Source organism: Carettochelys insculpta, chromosome 15, assembly GCF_033958435.1.
Source record: "Carettochelys insculpta isolate YL-2023 chromosome 15, ASM3395843v1, whole genome shotgun sequence".
Lineage (NCBI taxonomy): Eukaryota > Metazoa > Chordata > Testudines > Carettochelyidae > Carettochelys > Carettochelys insculpta.
This window is the reverse complement of record NC_134151.1, coordinates 30,888,770-30,908,952: the sequence shown is the minus strand read 5'-3', so window position 1 is coordinate 30,908,952 and position 20,183 is coordinate 30,888,770. Positions and strand designations below refer to the sequence as shown.

Below are 20,183 nucleotides of genomic sequence, written 5' to 3'. Positions count from 1 at the left end.
ATGCTCCAAAATATCTGTTCGCTTATAAAGTGCTACAGGACTTCTTGTTGAGAGTAACACAGCTCCCTCTCTCTAACTATTGGTCATGCAAGATTTATTGGAGCATAAGCTTTCCTGGGCAAAGACCCACTTTGTCCCATGTATGTGTTAGTTTATAAGGTGCCCCAGGACTTCTAGTGGTCTTCAAGGAAGGTGCCCTCTCCTGCAGGGCAGGCCAAGCTTGGTTTGTCCTCAGACGCCCAATAGCTCTCCGGCTCCATCTTCCCCGGCGAGGCAGGGCAGGAGCTGGTGCTGGCCTTTGGCCGAGCCTTGCGGCCACGCTGCGTGTGCTCGCAGCCGGGCAGGGTCACCCAAAAGTCACGGCTGGAGCGGGGCGTCTTGGGACAGGAAGCCGAGCGCGTTAGGACCTGGCGGGAGCGTGGCTCTGCCTGCGCGGCGGGCAGCTGCGAGAGCCCAGGCTAGGGCACAGACACGTGGCTGGGGAAGCGTCCCGCAGCCGGAGTTAGCTCTGAGAGGGAGGGCACCCGGGGCCCGCGGCCGGGGCTTGCTTCCGCGGGGCTGCAGCGCCTGTGTCAATCAGCCTGACTCGGCTCCCGCACGCCCCGTGCTCTGCGCTCCAGCCGCCTCCTGGTGTCTCTGCTTCGCCGCCTGCTCACCGAGCGGCGGCTGCTGCTGCTGCTGCTGCTGCTGCCCCGGCTCGGCGGGCGGGCGCCCGAGGAGCCGATCGGCACCAAGCGCTTTCGGGGCGGGGCCCGGGCTGCCCCTCGGTGGTGTGGGGCAGCGGCGGGGAACTTTAACGCTGGCTCCGTCCGCGCTTCAGCTGCCATGGAGCCTCCGGCGGGGATCGCCTGTCTGCTGCTCTGCTGCGCGCTCTGCCTGCCCGCGGGCGCCCTGCAGAGCTCCCGGGAGAGAGGTAGGTCCTGGCGGCGGGGGGGGACCCCACCCTACCCCGCTGGCGTGCCCTGGGCTGAGCTCCCCCGCGGAAGTCCTCGCCCGGCCGCCCTGGGGCGGGCAACTCCGCTTCAACTTTTGCTGCTGGCGCTTCTGGGCCAGGCTCGCATTGCCCCCGGGGCTCTGGCCGCGGGAGCCGCAAAGGGGCAGCTGGCGCTGCCTCCCCGGGGGAGAAGGGACTTCGCCCCCCGGGCCAGTGTGGCGGGAGGCTGGGGGAGATCGGGTTAAATCCCAGCCCGCGGGAGGGAGTTTAGCTGGAGACAGGGGGAGCGGGAACCTCGGCTGAACTCTGGGCGCCGAACCCGTCGGGGTGTCAGTTCCTGGGATCCCACGTGGCCCGTCAAACCCTGGGGAGCCGCTTTTCCTCTCCACTGGAAACCGCGGGAAGGTAAACGCTCCCCCAGCCGCCCAGGCACTCCAGCCGGTCCCAGCCCGAGTGACTGACTGACCGTGGGCTCGTCGGTAGCCGTGCCTGGCTGCAGCTTCCCGAACAACAAGCAGTCCTGGGGCACCTCATGCCTGTGTTGCGTCTGCTAGTCACACGAGGTCAGGGTTTGATCAACTTCTCCCGGCTCCTGCAGCTGTTGTTGTGGCTGAGGGGGGGAACTGACTTGAAACGGCTGACCTGCAAATGTTACTATAAACATTTCCTTCCCCCGAGCTCGGTGGGTAGCCCTGCTCAGAGGTCAGTTTAATAGACACTGGAACAATCTCAAGGATTGTGCCAACAGCCCCTAGAAATTCAGCATCCTCGGGGACAGTTGACAGCAGTCTGAATAGCTCAGCTGTCTGACCTGACTTCCCCTCCTAAAACATCTGGAAAGGGGACACCAGCTGCTGGTTTTGCAGGAGGACTTTGCTGTGTTAGGGTATTTGTTCTAATTGCACCTTGCTGTCTGTTGAGAGCTAAGCAGTTTGATGAGTGACCCCTACAGGGTGTGTTTGGACACATTGCCCAAGGAAGTGGCCATTTCGGTTATGCAATTGTTTGATGCGGGTAAAGGATCACAGACTAATAATTCTGAGCCAGAGACTAATTTTTCATTGTAATACGTTTTTTATCTTTAAAGAGGGCAGGTTGAGGAATATAGAGGACTACAGACTCATCGTCCCGATCAGCACAGATTCAGAGGGCAGGTTCCTGTCTAACCTGGTGTCTGGACCTCCACGGGAGCGCTTCCGAAGAGACGCTGGGGATCGGCAACAGGAAGATTCCAAAGAGCAAATATTTTATAACGTCACCGTTTTTGGAAGAGAGTTGCACTTCAGGCTGAGGCCGAACTCCAGGCTGGTGGCCCCAGGCGCAACAATTGAATGGCAAGAGGATTCTAACGTGACTCGTATAGAACCACTCCATGGGAACTGCCTGTATGTTGGGGATATCACTGATTTGCCTAACGCTTCAGTTGCTATAAGCAACTGTGATGGGCTGGTAAGCAGCTTTGCTATTATACCTAATACAATTACCTTACTTAATTTTCTTATGGCATATATACTTAAAATGTGTTGACCGTAAAACTTACATCTTATGTGTGATATTAGTCATGAGTTCAAATTAACTAGATGTTCCTTAACATATGGGTAGCTGTGTTGCAACAATAGTTTTTTTTACAGGTAGCAAGTTCCATCAGAAAGGCAGGTTCTATTTTGACTGTTGTAACAGACTGCTAAGTGCTGTAACTTACTGATAATTCTCATGAGAACTTAACTGAGGTCTTTAAGGACCAGGTGGTAAGTTCTGACAAACCATTTAATCTTTGTAATATGGCTTTTCCCTTTCTCATTTCAGTTTGGGATTAGAAGAGTATTTTTAGATTGGGAGAGCATTGCCAACAGATTTGACATGCCAACCCAGCAGTCATATAACACTTTAAAGACTAACAAAATAATATATTATGTGATGAGCTTTCGTGGGACAGACCCACTTCTTCAGATCAAACATGACTTAGGCTCTTGTCTTTGAAAATGCAGTTTGTTCAAAGGATAGGAACAGACTGTTAAAGATTTATACATCTTTTGCTTGATCCATTTCTGTTGCCTAACCAAGTGATTTATGAAAAGTAGCAAAAGCATTACAAGGAAACTGCTCCATAGCCTGCCTGCATTTTACGTGGCAGGGTACGTGAGAATTTGTTATGGTTTTCTATTCTGGAACACATGTTCAGTGGCCAAACTGTATCTGTCTGTGTCAGACATCTGAAAGAAACACATTGTGATTTTAACAGTAATTGCTAGGTGGAGCAAACTTTGTTTAAATGACAAAGTGACTTTTTTTCTGGCAGCAAGCTTCTAATCTATCCAATAACTTCTTGGTAGACTTCTGGATCTCATATCTTTGTGTTTATATGATTTCTATATCAATTGTAGTCCCCCCGCCCTTTTTTTTTCCTAGCTAGTCCTGGGAAAGTGTTGCTTTGCAGTCCCAGAAGACACTTCTCAAACCTATCAAAGTAAATGAGATGACATTTGTTGCCTCAGTTTCCTTATTTCATGCCTCTAGTCGTTCTCCTCTCTGAACCATATATCTTCTTATTTCACGACAAAGGCTTTAACGTTGCTGTAATTATTTTTGATGTGGACCGATTGCTAGAGAGAAAAGTTATTTCAAGAAATAGTTACAGCACATTTCTGCATTGCCCCAAGAGTAGCCCAGGAAGCAGACAATGACTTTCTACTTGCACAGGTGGGGAGTGATTGTGGCCGCCTAATGCCTGGTGGAGATTACTTAATACACAATTGCAACTGCTTCAGCCAGTGCATATCTGGGGGAGGAGCCAGGGTTCTGCCCACTTCTCGCCTATCTGCACCAGTGGGGAAGTAGCAATCTTGTGAAGGCTGCTATCCCTGCTATGCTGACTACTCACACTGATGAGGTTCCTGATGCAGGGGATAATAAGGAGACTGATTCCTTTTTACTCCTCCGGTAACAAGCACGAGATTCTCTCTTTTATGAAAAGCAATCTCATTCCAGGCCCATCCCATTTTCCTGCCACAATCAAACCCTGACTTTGCTTCTCCTTGCTGCCCCCCTGTGGTCATTACGTAGTATAACTGTCTCTGCTTTCCATCTCATATCCCCTCCTGCCCCAATGTGGTCCCCATGTTGCAAAGCCCTCCCTTTCTCTTTTATGAGAAGCAATCCCATTCCAGGCACATCTCATTTTCCTGGCAGAACAAAACCATGACCTTGCTTTAAGTTATGATAAGAGGAAGCCGTATACTGAATTTGGTGTTCCTAGTTCTTACCTTTAGGATGGGGTGGGCAATAATTTTTAATGGGGGTCCACTCCAAGAATTTGGTAAGTGGTCAAGGGCCTCACTCTTCCATGATAGACGTGCAGGGTCTGGGATGGAGGTTAGGTGCAGAAGGGAGCTCAGGGTAGGTGACTGGGTTGAAGGAGAGGTGTGGGGTCTGGAAAGGGATATGAGTATGGGTGCAGGAGAGGATTCTGACCTGGATGAGGGGTGCAAGAGGGGAGGCATGGCCTGGAAGAGGGTTCTGACTGAGTGCAAGAGAGGGTGCAGGGATTTGGGTTGTGACTGGGGGGCAAGGATTGGGGTTCAGAGTCTGGGAGGGGGTATGGGTGTAGGAGCAGGAGTGAGATGGTTAGGTTTATGATCTGTGGTAGGGGTGAGGGGAGGGGGCAGAAGGTTTGGGTTATATAAGGTAGGGGATGTGGGGTGGAGGACAGGGTGCCAGAGGCTGACTGTGGCAGAGATGTGCTTACATATGTGGTTCCCGTCCAGCAAGTCCCTGCGGCAGGCTCCCTGCCTGTCCCTCCCCTCCATGCTGCTCAGAGTAGTCAGCTCTGGAGCCAGGTGCTGCTCTGCAGCAAGTAGAGGGAGGAGGAATGAGGCTTTGTGCACAGCCTGCCTTGCAAACACGCACCTCCGAATGGCCAGTTTTCAGCCAATGGGAGCCGCAAGATTTTGCTGGGGGTGGAGCAGGGCACAAAACCATTTTGCCCCCTGGATTGTGGAGGCACTCTGAGACAAAAAGGCCCCTTCAGTCGGCTGCTCTGTGTCGTGAGTGGGGACAGGCAGGGTCCCTGGCTGAGGCTCTCACGGAATAGTGGGCTGGATCTGGTGGCCCACAGGCCATATTTTGCCTGGCTCTGGTTTAGGAGGAATTCTTGAACAAACAGACATACAGGGACAAACTCTCTCAAATACACATTAGATGTAAACCTTATTTGTGACTAATAAGCATGGATTAAATTGCTGTGATTCCATTGTATCAACTTCCAGCTGCCTGTTGCACCTCATTCATTTAGGCCCAGTTCCTGAAAACCTTTATGCATGTGCTTAATTTCAAGCTCATAAGTAAAATTCTTCCAGGCTTTGGGCCTCGCTTTAGAATAGGAGAAATAATATCATTCCTCTGGGATGCTGCCCCAAATCGGGCATTTTCAGTTGTTCAAATAAACATCCTGTTTTATCTTTTGTTTGCTTTGTGTCACTGCTTAGTCCTGGCTTTGGCATTTAGCTAGCAGCTGGAGACTCTCATCCTGGGACAACATTCTGCATGAGTGAGTAGCTCTTCGTGAACATGGGAAAGAATTAAAATCATCATCATAATAATAATAATGATTTCAAACTTCAGCCAGATGAGCATCAGCCAAAAGTTAAAAGCAAATTCAGACAAACATACATGGGGTGACTCAACTTCCGTTAAAGTAAATGCAAAGCTGCTTTTGATTTCTGTAGGTTCTGGCTTAGGTCTTAATCACTCAGGCCAGGTCTACACTAGGAGGGAAAATCGATTTTTTTTTAGATATGGAAACCTAGCTATGAGAAATGCATAGCTGGAAGATCGATTTTTTTTTTTTTTTTTTTTTTTTGCATCCATCCTCACAGTGGGAGGTGGATGGGAAAAACTCTGTCAACTTCCGTCAGTGCTTGCGACTGCTAGGAGTACCGTGGTTGATGGCAGTGCCATGACAGTTTCATATAGTGCAGCCCTACTAGGCGTGCTAAATCATTTCCTGGAAAAATCAATCACCAGCATGTGGATCTTCCCATAAGTGTAGACATATCCAAACGTAAATTACCTTAAAAGAATACTTGGAAAGATTTCAGGCTACACTGAAATGCTATGGGTTAGTTTAGCTGGGTCCGTAATTAATATGCTGTGCGCTGTCCAGCCTTTTTATTTCTCCTGTCCATTAGGAAAATTAACATATCAAAGAGAGAGAAAGTCTAGTGGTCTAAAGACAGGGATGAGCGCTAGCAAATTCCAGTCTGGCGCTGACACTGATTTGCCCAAGGCCACATTAACCCCTCTCTCTCTCAAGTCATCCGCTTCTGAGAGGATAATGTTAGACCCTACCTTAGTTAGGACAAACCATTGCTGATATGTCTGTACGGTGCCTGAATGACATACAGCTAGGAATGCAGAGAAGTGCTCGAGTCCCTTTTAAAAACTTGGGTGGAAGTGACTTGGCCAAAGTTGCACATGAAGTCCGTGATGGAGCAGTGAATTGAACTTGAGTGTCCTGAGTTTGTGGCTAGTGCCTCAATCACTCAACCTCACTATCTAGAGCAGGGCCAGGCAAAATGTGACATGCAGGCCAGATGCAGCGGGGAGCCTCACCCCCTCTTGCATCCCAGCCCTTTGTCCCAGGTCACAATGACCTTGTTACCCAAAGCTCCCTTTTGCACACAACCACCGTCCCAGACTCCGCACCTCTTCCATTCATATCATGGAAGAGTGAAGTCCTTGAACACTTTCCATATCCTCGGAGTGGCCCCCCATCAAAAATTATTGCTCACTCATGATCTAGAGATTTCTCAGGTTCTTAATAGATTGGTATGTGAGAACCATAGGGAGAGTGTTCTGAACCTGAATCCTCCTTGTTCTGTCAAAGGTTGCTTAGGGCCTGGACAAGGCACTGCTATCTTCATCTGCCCTGGACTGTTGGTTGCAGGTCCTTTGAGTGTCTGTCGCTGTAAGTTTTCCCTCTCTGTACTGTTTGACAGAGGAATTCCTGAGATCAGTCCCTCCAGCTGATCAGTCCCAGCTGTCTAAAGGCACGCCTGCTGTGGCAGATGTTCTGGCTTTATTCCTAACACGTCCCAGATATTTCCTCCGTCTTTGCTGGATAACTTTGCAGATAAGGGGTGGCTGTACACTCTGGCGAATCTTGATGTTCATTACAAATTGTTTAATATCTGGTATTTTCTTGAGGCATTTGCTTTAAGAGGCATTTAGATATCAGTATTTCCAGCTTTTATGTCCTTATGTAAAGGTGAAAATGACATTTCAGTTGAAAATTCTGTAGTTTGGTCTTAACTTGGAGATTTCCAGTGACCAAGTTTTGCTTAAACAGCTGAATGTAGCTGTTGCCTTGCCAATTCATGATGTTACTTCCTTCTGCGTGTCCTCGTTGGTTTGCATATCACTACCACGTGTATCTTACATTCCAGTTAATACACATGAGAAGGCCAGCTGTTGCTGTTGGTCATATCAGGAAGCTGAGGCTATTGGAATTGATATAAATCACAGCAATTGATGTGCAAGTGAAGTCACATTGTTTAACAGAGAGGGTTTGGGTTTTTAAAAAAAATCCTCTGTGTGATCACTCTGAAAAGTACAAGGGGATGCACATACCCCACTATATAGGACTTTTAGTAAGAACTGCGGATTGGTTGTTTTTAATGCCGTGGCCTCGGAGGATAGGACAAGGAGCAATGGGCTTAAACTGCAGCAAGGGAGGTTTAGATTAGACGTTAGGAAAAAATTTCCTAACTGTCAGGGTGATTAAACACTGGAATAAATTGCCTAGGGAGGTTGTGGAATCTCCATCTCTGGAGATTGAGAGCAGGTTAGATAAATACATATAGAGGATGGTCACTCTAAACGGTGCTTGGTCCAGCCGAGAGGGCAGGGAACTGGATTTGATGACCTCTCGAGGTCCCTTCCAGTTCGAGTGTTTTATGATTCTATGAATGCAGTTCTTCCCGCAGCTTTCCAAAGGAGAAATTGTCATCATCATCACCAACAACAGTCAGTTTTACTTAGCACTGGAATTGGGGTGGGTCCGGGGGAGTGAGCCAGAGACGTGAGAAGACTTCTCAAGTGTGCAAACCAGATATGTATTTTTTTTGTAGCTGAATTGGGCTTTGAGAGACTGTTGGCTTACTGAAGCTAATTAGAAGGAAACTTCCCTTATGAGCTTTCTAGAGCTGTGAATGTGTTTTCAACTATGTAAAGAAAAAGTCACTGTAACTTGCCTACTTAAAATAAAAAAAATTGTTCTGTGTCAGGCTGTTGAATATCTTCACTACTGACTGAATCACAACCAATGGGGTGAGACTGTAACATGCTGAGTTGACACGTTCAATCTCTGGTTCGCAATTCCAACAAAGCTATATTCAGTACAGTGTACCTTTACACCACCCTTGTGCCTCCCCACATCCTGCACCATATAAGGACCTGCCTTCATGTAAGAGCAACCCCAAGGCAGTGGTAAAATGCAGTGGCCAGTGGCTTCTGTGGTCATTTGAGAAGAGACTGTCCTCTGCCCACATACTTGTCCTTGCCATGCCCTGTACATTAAGGCACAGTGAAGAGCCAGCTTGTCCTTGGATTAGGTTTTTCTCTGATGGACAAGATCCACTCCCTGTACTGCCTCTCTTCAGTGCTGGGTATGATACAGGCCTACTTGAGCAATGAAAAATCACCTTATGGCTTTGACCTGTCTTCCCTCCAAAGGGCCGTATTTGCCTCACTCCTGAAAACCAAGTATCTTCTGAAATCTGCAGGCCACCAGTCCCACCTGTATGAAGGACTTGTGTCTCTGCACTGCAGGCTGGTCTTTATGGCTGCACAGTGACCACCTTCTATGCTGCAAGCTTCCTTTCTCTCTGGAGGATTTTCATTCAAGGCTGGGCGAAGAAAGGAAAGTTATTGTTGCTGGGTTCAGTGTTTGCTGTCCACCTGCCCAAACACAGAGCCTCAGCTCAACTACAGGGCCCAATGCGCTTTTCACACCATTGATATTAAAGGGAGGGAATATGCCATGGTGCCAGAACTCTTCAATTTTATTGCATCCAGCTCTGCTACTTGTGGAAAGAGAGGGGAACTTACCAACTGACATCAGCAACAATATTTATGGTGGCTTCCAAAGTCTTCAGCAGCATTTGTATGAGTCTGACGCGGCTGGATGTTGAATGTCAGTGATGCTGAATACGCCCCACTGTTTCTATAATATATTCCCATGCTTATAGGAGACTGGCTAGAGCATGTACTTAAATACAAACAGACGTGAGATAAGCACAGACTCGGTGTAAGAGGTACGCTATGCACACAAGCAGTGTGAAAGACACCCACGGTTTTGGAGCATACAGGATTTAGCATTGTGATATATTTTAGCGGCTATGCATGCTGATTTAAATGCTGGAGTATCTTGTATACACCACTATCCGTGCAAATAATTTAGACAATAGGAAAGCCTTAAATGTGTTTTTAATATCTCCAGTTCAGTGCAACTGGAAAAAAAATCAGGATTTACTGCTGGGTATCAAGAAAGCAGTATAATAATTTACTTCATGACTGGAACACTGCAGAAGGCGCAAATGTAGCTTTAAACTTTGAGGTTCTGCCATCTGTGTGAAGTAAAATTTGGGCAGTTATAAATAGTATCTTATCCAGGGTGTTCACTAGTATTCTGAAGTCTAGGAGGAGTGGGTGTATGGATGTGTGGATTTGAAGAAGGGGGCAGGGAAATGAATTTGAAAATGAAGAGGGTAAGATCCTTCGCTCATATAAACCGATGTGCTTCTACTGAAGTAAACAACATTACACCAGTTTAAAATACCATACTGAGGATAGGACCCTGAGTCACGGCCTTGTATGGAACATTTTATTTTTTGTTTTGTTTTGCTTTTTTTTTTTTTTTTAAATCCTGCTACTGTTCCACCCTGCAATATCCACTTTCTCTTTGTTTCTTGCATTTTTATCCCACTACCACTTGCAAAAACCTTAGATCGCACAAATCCTGAGAGGGGGAGAGAGAGATTCCCAATGCCACTGAAACAAAATTATTATATGTCCAGAATTCAGACTTCTTTACCCATAAAAGAATAAAACAAATCTTGCTTAAGCCACATAAAATATTTTAACTCCTGTTATAATAAACATAAAATCTTTCTATCCTTTGCTTAATTTAATGTCTTTATTTAAATAAGATTTAGTGTTTTCCCGAAAATTCCTGCAGTCTGGTGGGTTTTGTCCATCCGATCCTGCCTGCAACAAAGTACATTTAATCCACTCCCACTATTATGGCAGTGGGTCCTGTGTGACTTCTGGGCCCCCTTCCTGCTGAGGGACTCTATCTCTGAGCCTTGTGCTACGTCAGTGTAATTCTTTGGCATCAGCCTATATGGGACTTTTTTCCTTTGTAAATTATATATCAGATGTCCATTGACTCTGCTATGTTGCTGTAAAAATGGTAAGTTTATTATAAACAGAAATGTGATAAACTATTAAGAGAATTTCTGGCTACTTGACTCTTCTGCAAACTATAGGGCATGCCAACCCCTGCTTGTCTTATTTATGTGAGGCATTGAGTTCACTGGTGGTAAGGTGAGCAGCAGACCTGCTGGTGAATGGAAAGGGGAGGACAAAAGGGACAACACCATTTAAAGAGTCCTGGGCCCTTTAAATGATTGCGGGAAGCCCTGGCATCACACTCTGGGTGCTGAAGGGATGGAGGGGGTAGGCTAGCCTCTGCCCCACCCCTTCCACTTGAGACTCTGTCCCTTCTGGGAGTGTGGCGCTGACCCTCACCTTGCCCAGGGGCCCAGCAAGTCTGTGCCGCCCATCCCCTGCATGCAGCGAGTGCTTTTTCAGCATTTTAGACTGGGTTGTATCCTATAACAGCCTTCTCAAAATATTTGAGGGAGAAACCATTGTCTGTCTGCTTGCCCAGATGCTAATTGCTCCAGAAGTGCCTCGTCCAAATGGTAGTTCTATTTATACTTTATTCCCTTATAGCAGTAGCAACCCCAGCTCAGGGTCTGTCTTGCTGAGTTAATGACAATTAAGACTGTCCTAGCCAGACATCAATCTTCAGGAAGTAGCTTGTTGCTTTGATTGTTATTGCTTAAGTGTCTGTTTGCCAAAGGTAAGTATTTTCCTGTTTTAGAAATCAAGTAAGGAGGTTATGTGCACTTACTCCCTCTCATTTCTGGTGGGTGCTGTGCTCTGACACGTTAAGTTTATGGGTCCCCATTCAGGAAGGCACTTCAACCCCTGTTGAAGTCCATCTTTGTTCAGGACGATACTGATTCACTTTAAGCATATGCCTGAGTCCTGGTGAATTCAGCAGGATTTAAACGTGCGTAAGTGCTGGCCTGTTGAGATGCTTTCCTGAAGGGGGGGCCATAGGACCTGATCCCTAGCCAACTGAAGTCAACAGGAGTCTCTTTTCTGCAGACTTTAGTGAGCCTTGCATGTGAGCTTTTAATAAAGGCTTCTGTATAAAACATTCCTCATTCATTTTTAAAAAGTTCATGATATCTTGTAGCTGCATTTTCTACTTTTGTTTTGACTGGTAAATATCTGTCTTTAGAAAAATCTGAATACAGGGTGCACCTCCCTTGTTTTTTTTTTTTTTCCTTTTTAAAAACAAAACAAAACATAGTGGTTCCAAACAAGAAATTTTGCAGGATGAGAAAAGGTCCAGAGGCTTCTGCCCCTGACATTCTTGTGCTCCAGAGCTCCTGCATTCCCAGCCTTCCTCCCGCTGCGACTCGGGCCCCAGCCTGGGCTGCCACGGAGCTCCACCCCCTATCCCCTCAACCGCCATGGGGCAGCCAGGGTACTCTGGCTCTGTCCTCTGGCCCTGCAGGGCAGGTGGGGGGCTCTGGTTCCCAGCCCAGCTCTGCTGTGGGTCAGACAGGGGCCGGGAGCCAGAACCAGAGCCCCAGCCTAGTACTCTCGCATCCTGGAACACCCATGATCCTGCCAGACCATGGATATTGCCTGACAAGAGACCACCGGATCTGAGAGTTGCAAACTGTGGTTCAGGCAGTTCCTGTCTTCTTTCTCCGATAGTACAGTGTATAAATAATGGCAATATTTTTGTAGCTCTTAATATCAGTTTAGTAATGCTGCCTCCAAAGTTGCCTTTATAATTACAGTAAATCCTCGAGAAGCATGATTTTGGTTTGCACTTAACTTGCATTAATGTGAGTTCAGTGCAAATTGAAACCCGCCCTTCCAGCCCCTGGCTGCTCCATCTGGGAGAGCCCGGTGGGCACACAGCTGCTTGCAGTGCAGTTTTCCCAGCTGGGAGAAGCCAGGGGCCATGTGACTGCCTTTTCTCCCCACCACCCCACAGCTGCCTGCTCCCCCAGCCAGGGGAATTCTGGGGATCTTCCCAACCCCCCACAATTTACACAACATTTGATTTATGCGGAGGTTGCCCAGGATGCAACCTCCATGTAAATTGAGGGGTTACTGGATGTTTGCAATGATCTGTTTTTGGTTGTTGACAAGATTGATTTCTGTACTGGTCAAGAACCCAATCTTGAAAATACGTATGCACAAGAGTAACTCTCTTATGCCAATAACTTTGCTCAGGTGAGTGCTCACAGAATCTGTCTGTGAAAAATACACCACACAAAGGCAAACATGTTCTTCTGTAACTCTTTCTTCCTCTGCTGAGATTTAGTTCAGGTTGTCTTTGTGTACATTGTAATGACAAAAGTTTTTTCTTCTTTGCTCTAAGAAAATTAAACAACAAAACAGTTGCAATAATAGAAAAAATGTGAATACTCTTTGTAATACTGTGTGTACAGTAAACATAAAAATCTAACTTCACACAGTCTAGGCCCTTATACTATAAACACACAGGCATAAGCTAAACTTCTTTATCTGTGTTATGATACTAGTGTCTCAGAGCTCTAGTCCTAGCCCTGGACCCCAATGTATTAGGTGCTGTACAAATCAGACAAAAATAATGTCCTGCCTGAAGGAATATGTGATCAAATATACGTTTAGATTCAGACAGATGGGGTTGAGGGGAGGAGAGTACCGTAAACAATATTGGTCTGGGTGTCAAACAGTGGTCCAGATAGTCATGAGCTCAGTGAGGCTACTCATGTATTAAAACTAATTGTGGGAGTGTTTGCAGAATCAGAACCAGGGTTCTAGGTTAAAACCCAATCTTGCAAACATGCTCATGCTAACTTTGAGAACACAAATAGCCCAATATAACTCAGTGAGACGACTCACATGCTTAAAAGTCAAGTCAGTCACCCCCCACCCCCAAGGAACGGAAGTGTAAACAATTGACTAGTTCACTGGCTTTTTACCACCCTTAGGCATGGTAAGATAGCTGCTCTTCACATGTTATAACTTGCTAAGGCTTCTTTTCCTTTTAAAAAGTGCAGTCTGACACATGATACATGATTAGCATTATTCAGTTTCTTACTGCAGCATATTCTCTGCTAGGTATGTTTGTCCCTAGAAGGAACATGTCCCATCATTGCATGTCGTATTTTAATTTGCATCTTTGTCTGCAGATATTCCATTTTCAATTGAGGAGCAGGCGAGACTAAGTAATTTCCTACCTCAGACAAGTGGACACCCTGTGGACAGAATATCCTAAGGGAGGCAGAGTTGGTGTTTTTGTGCTATTTGTGAGCCTTTGGGTAAAAGCAAGGCATTTCCGTATGTCTTAATTTGACCTCGTGTTGCGCTCTCCTTATTGTTATAATATCTCCGATGTACTCTACTCTTTGACCACACAAGAGAAGTTTTCAGCCAGAACACAAAACAGCTTACACCCCAAAATGTGCCCACTGGTTCCTTCTCCTTTCCATCTTGGAAGGTCTGAAACTAGTACCAAATTTTGAGATGCATAATTGCCTCTTGAGACAAGCAGAACATCTATTTTGAGAATGCTGTCCCTCTTCAGTGTCTAGAGGATGCCGCTAGGATAACGCTATTAGCATGCCATAACCTTATTGCTTCCCTCTGGTGTGGTTTGTAGGCTTCCTTGTGGTTTCGCAAGAGTCGCTGCAGAGGTTGCAGTACAAATTATTGCAGTGGGCTAGAATTCTCCACACTTGAAACTGATTTAGAATTTTGGTTGCCATAGGAAGCTGGAAATGATTTTTCTCAAGTCAACCAGTTCCAACCCCTGCAGAGAGCAGTGTCACTGTTTCCTATAATCTGAAATAAAACAAAGTATTTTATCTGACCTATTTTTGATTATGGTGACAGCTACCTCTGCAGACAAACCAGGCTATTTATAGATTCATAGAATCCTAGGGCTTCAAGGGACCTTAGGAGGTCATCTAGTCCAGTCCCTGCCTGAAGCAGGATCAACCCCAACTAAATCATCCCAGCCAGGGCTTTGTCAAGCCAGAACTTAAAAAGCCTCTAGGGATGGAGATTCCAGCACCTCTCTATGTAACACATTCCAGTGCTTCACCACCTCCTGGTGAAATAGTTTTTCCCCTAACATCCAACCTACTCCTCTCCCTCTGTAACTTCAGACCATTGCTCCTTGTTCTGCCATCTGAGAACAGCCTCTCTGCATCTTCTTTAGAGCCCCACCTTCAGGAAGTTGAAGGCTGCTATCAAATCACTTCTCACTCTTCTCTTCTGCAAACTTAATAAGCTCAAGTCCCTCAGCCTCTCCTCGTAGGTCATGTGCTCCAGCCCCTTAATTATTTTTGTTGCCCTCTGCTGAACCTGCTCCAGCACATCTACATCCTTTTTATGCTGGGGGGGCCAGAACTGGATGCAATACTCCAGATGAGGCCTCACCAGTGCCGAATAGAAGGGAATAATAACTGATAACTAGGCAACCTGTGTTTGCCTAGTTACTTATTCAGATAGGCAACTTCTCCTGTTAAGTCTATAACAAAGATTTAGAGAAACAATTCCTTGTCTTACTGCAGTGACTACTTACACATGGTTCCCTTCCACAGCTTCCTGTTAACAGCTCTGTAATATTTTACAGTATTTTCATGTTACCCTGTCTCACTGAAAGTTTGTGGTGGGCGGGGTGGAAAGCAGTCAGTCCCATCAGTGTCTCTTCATATGTTGTAGCCTCTGTTCCCTTTATCCATTATACCTGTGTCTGTTTGAAATTCATCTTCATTTTTAGTGTCATATTGACACAGCATGGTTTTTTTTGTTATATAACTGCATAGTGAAAGGCCTACATTTCCAATGGTATTTTTAGTGTCATCCCACCAAAAATGTAATAGCCTTTTCCATCATATAACAAAGGCTCTTTCATCATATAAAAGCCTCCCGTCTGGGCAAAGTCTAAAATAGTGATTCTTTTTGTTTTATTCAGGGTGCTGCGCTGGTTAGTAACACCCATTTTATTGTACCCCAGAGCCAACTGTTTTGACAGTTGGCGGTTTTCTTAAAGCTCCATTGCCTGGAGTTATGTGATTATGTACGAATCTCAGCTTTCACTGAAAGCAGAAGTACATTTTTATCTTCCATGGGTTATACGCCTTTTCCTCTTGTGTTGTAAGGTCTCAAATCAAAAAGTCAATTAAATCACCCCCAAGGTATGTATAAATTGTTATGATCTTTTGGGGGGTATGATACATGAGTTTTGAACAGCTAAAGTGGCAGGACTGCTTTTGCTCCTCACCCGTTGCATCACTTTCTGTAATATCAGCTATGCTGACTACTTCTGTCATCAAGTAAAATTCTGCCTTCGTCTGATGGGAGTGTTATGGGATTAGAGGAAGGAACAGAGAAGAAGCAGCTACATGTAGTATACGATGCCTTCTAGACATCTAGGGAAATACTTCTTATGGTAGACTGGGTTGGTTGATAGGGGATTTGCTACTGAGCACATGTTCCTCTCCTTTGTAAAGGTGCAGTGTTTACCCCTCTTTTGCATTTACTCAGGCCTGCAGACAGGGGATAACGGGTGCAACTAAATAGTGGGATGTTGTTTCAAAGAGACCCAGAGCTCCCAGTGACTGCTACTGCCACAGTAGCAGTGAGATCTCGGAGAGAGATTTTGTTCTGATCTCATTTACAGCTACCACATCCCTCTAAGTTTGTATGAGGATTCTGTAGTTTTGGCTCAACTCACTTGGATGTTGCCTTCAATTAGACTTTGAGCCATCTATCTGTGAATTCTAATGAATACAGGGTTCTTGGTACAGGTTGAACCTCTCTTGTCCAGCACCCTTGGGACCTGACTGGTGCCGGATGAGAGAATCTGCCAGACCCTGGGAGGTCAATATTTTCAAGCACATTATCAACACTTTCCCTTCTTACTGGGCTCTTAGAAGACATATTGGGGTAAATTACAGCTAAATAACAGCACAGGATACTGGGAGCCAGGACTGGTGGCTGTGAACAAATTTTATGGGACCACGGGAAAGTTGGCCGTCAGTCTAACCATGAGTTGTGCCAGATTGTGGATGTTGCCAGAGGAGGGAATTCCAGATTATACAGGTTCAACCTGCATTAGTGTATTCACGCTTCCTGTAAAGTATCCCAATACCAACTATTGTCAGGTTCCATTTCATTCCAGCTGTACCATCATCCTGAAGTGGCTCTGCTCTCAAATTTATATCCTGCTTTTATTATTGTTAGGGTGGTGCTCCTTTTGCTATTGCTTCCTTTGCAGGGTTCTACCCACCAACTCCTTTAATTTTTCAAGGTTTGCTCCCCTAAAGCAAAGTATCTTAATTTATAAAACTTGTTACTCTTCATCCTTATCCTAAATATAGTTACTCTGTGCTCCCTTTCTTAAGTGTCCTCTTTACAATTATATTTCCTATTGTTGATTTTTTTTATGCCAAATTCAGAGGTTCTCATCTTTTCATTGCACTGTTTGCCTTCATCCTCAACCAAAATAATAATGGCTTATTTGTGTGTGTCTCTCCATGGGGTTCTTAGGGATGGAAATTGTCTCTGAGCAATGATTCTGGTGCTTTTGCAATTTGTGCATCTGATTAGTGTGGCATCTTTGCTTTAATTCTTACTTGCTGATCTATTCTAAAGTATAAATAAATCCTGGTGTATGTCCTTTGTATTGTCTTTCTCATGATCATGTTCCATATCTTCACCCCTTTCCATTTGTATTTTATTGCATTGTTGCTCTACACTACCCCCATATTTAAACCTAGAATCCATTTGAGCACAATCCAGGAATTGCAGCCCATTCTTCAGAAAAAATCGCACAGCTGTGGACAGATACACTGTGGCTTTTAAAAACAACAAGAAGTCCTGTGGCACCCTTATAGGCTAACAGATAATTTGGAGCATAAGCTTTCGTGGGCAAAGAGCTGCTTTGTGTGTGGGGGCGGGAGGGGGTTCAGAGGAGAATTTTAGGAGGGAGTCTCAGTCAAGGGGAGGGCCAGAGCTGAGGAGGTCTGTTCAGGCAGGGTGTATGTGGCCCATTATCAGCAGTTAATGTGGAGTTGTGGACATCAAGAGTGGAGAGATCAGGTCATTTCAGTCAGGGTGGATGTGGCCCTTTGTCAGTTGCTAATGTGGAGATGTGAACATCAAGAGCAGAGGAAACTGCTTTTGTAATGGGCCAACCACCCCCAGTCTCTATTCAATCCTTGGTTGATGGAATCAAATTTGCAAATGAATTGCAGCTCTGAAATTTCTCTTTGCATTTTATTTTTGAAATGTTTTTGTTTGTAGGACTGCTACTTTTAAATCTGTTACTGAGTGTCCGGGGAGATTGCGGTGTTCTCCTACAGGTTTTTGTGTGTTACTCTTACTGGTGGCTTTTAAAAGCATCCTTGAACCTAGGAACACTGAATGGGCAAAGGTTTGGTTGATATTTCTGGTGCCTAGGTGAACCACAACAAGCATCTCTTTCATCCATCTAGATAAAGCTAATGTAAAGTTTGTGAGGGTATAGGTTATTGATCTCCACATGGATGGAAACCGTTCCTGCTGTATAATCAGTGTGAACAGAACCATTATGTAGTTAGCACTAAAATATTCATCTTTTCCTTTAAAATGGCAGGGAAAAGCCTGGTTCACACTCAATATTTTAACTAGTCTCTAAAAACTCTAAAAGCAAAATACCTTTGTGCCGCTTTAAGAGAGCAGTGTGCTGTATCTTGAGAGAGGCCCATAATCTTTAAGCCCTTGCTAATGTGCATTCTGATTTATAACATGCTATAAGAATAATGAACTGAACAGGTCTGGGAGGAAAAATTGCACTGCTAAGTATCAGGGTTGCTGGCACTACTTCAATAATTAATTTTCCTTCCCTCTTTCAGTTGTTATACCTAAAATAGGTTATCCATTAGTGAGACCAGGATCTGTAGGGTCACACTTCTGAGATAGAGGCAATGCCAGGGAGGGGCACCAATGGTCACGTGTAGGGATGTAAAATCCCGTTTAATTAGTTAATTGATTAAATGTTATGTTTGAGTGGTTAACTGACTAAATGGGTGGGGGAGTGGCTGGGGAGGCCACCCCCCACCTTTCCAGCTGCCTCCCACCACATCCCAGGGCCAATACAGACAGAGGCTCTGCTAATCAGCTGAGCAGCCCTGAACCTCTCCTGGATGGCTGCCCAAGTGCTCAGTTTACAGGGAACAATATTCATAAGGCTGTGAACATCACAAGAATGGGGTTTCTCTGGAAATGAGCAAATCTTATCAGACTGTTGTAAACTTCAGTAAAGGTCAAAACATGTAAAGATTCAGGGCTGCTTTTTGGTTGTGTTCTGATTCCACCCTCTACCTCTAATCTCACCATTTTTGCTTGTCTATGGATGGACTGCATTTCTCTTGCAGTGCATAGCCTTTTTTTGCTTTAGGGAACAGCTGAATGTGATTGACACAATATCCCTTATTGCCGGCCTCTAAGAACATTGACTCTGCAATAAGTACAAATTCTCTTTCTTTTTTTCTCCAATGCTTTACTCCAGGGAAGCTGCTTTCTTGTTTTTCCTTCAAAATCCTCATGAACATATTGTTGAAATAAACTCCGTCCATCTCTCTCATTTAATCAGTGGGAAGGGTGGTTTTTTAATTGCAGCACCATGAATTGCTCAGGTTTTTTACTCCAAAAAGTGCTGTGTTTTCTTCTAACCTTGCCTTTAAATGGTCTGCCCAAAGTGTAGTACTATCTTCATTATCCAAAAGTCTCTCAGGACAAATTTAAGCCTAATTAAAAGGCTGGCTTTTGATGCTGACCATTCCTGCAGTTATAGCTGGCTGGCTTGCTTCCCTAAGGCCTGGGGGCACTTTCTGATCCAGCTGGCATGATAGCCAAACCTTACTCATTTGGAGTCCCAGTGACCTATGAGAAGGTCCTGTCCCCAGAACTGTAGTCGGGCAGCATGCCTCTGACAGGTATCACAGGGAGGTTTAGGCAAGTGAGGGAGTTTGTGCTGTATTATATTAATCCTGTGGCATACAGGAATTGGGCCAAATACTTAGATTTAATTCTTGGATGAAATGTTCTTGTGTGTTTAAGCCATGTGGGAGCATAAGTCCAGTCAACATTCAGTGAGACTCAAGCTCCCTTGTGCCTATTTTGACTTAGGCATCTAAGTCACTCAGGGGCCGCGTCTACACGTGCACGCTACTTCGAAGTAGCGGCGCCAACTTTGAAATAGCGTCCGTCACGGCTACACGTGTTGGGCGCTATTTCGAAGTTGAAATCGACGGTAGGTGGCGAGACGTCGAAGTCGCTAACCCCATGAGGGGATGGGAATAGCGCCCTACTTCGAAGTTGAACGTCGGATGGGCACGTGTAGATGATCTGCACCCCGCAACATCGAAATAGTGGGGTCTGCCATGGCGGCCATCAGCTGAGGGGTTGAGAGACGCTCTCTCTCCAGCCCCTGCGGGGCTCTATGGTCATCGTGTGCAGCAGCCCTTAGCCCAGGGCTTCTGGCTGCTGCTGCGGCAGCTGGGGATCCATGCTGCATGCACAGGGTCTGCAACCAGTTGTCGGCTCTGTGGATCTTGTGTTGTTTAGTGCAACTGTGTCTGGGAGGGGCCCTTTAAGGGAGCGGCTTGCTGTTGAGTCCACCCTGTGATCCTGTCTGCAGCTGTGCCTGGCACCCTTATTTCGATGTGTGCTACTTTGGCGTGTAGACGTTCCCTCGCAGCGCCTATTTCGATGTGGTGCTGCCCAACGTCGAAGTTGAACGTCGACGTTGCCAGCCCTGGAGGACGTGTAGATGTTATTCATTGAAATAGACTATTTCGATGTCGCTACATCGAAATAAGCTACTTCGATGTAGGCTTCA

At 45.8% G+C, this 20,183-nt stretch overlaps 1 protein-coding gene across 1 annotated transcript in view; it reads left to right on the top strand.

Moving 5' to 3' along the window:
• The first annotated feature begins 446 nt into the window (after window positions 1-446).
• ADAMTS2 (ADAM metallopeptidase with thrombospondin type 1 motif 2) overlaps window positions 447-20,183 on the top strand; it is a 293,292-nt gene continuing 273,555 nt past the window's right edge. Inside the window, exons 1-2 of the mRNA XM_075009479.1 lie at window positions 447-913; window positions 2,022-2,383. Of these exons, the coding sequence (XP_074865580.1) occupies window positions 826-913; window positions 2,022-2,383 (450 nt within the window). The 5' untranslated portion in view covers window positions 447-825. The remainder of the gene's footprint in view (window positions 914-2,021; window positions 2,384-20,183) is intronic.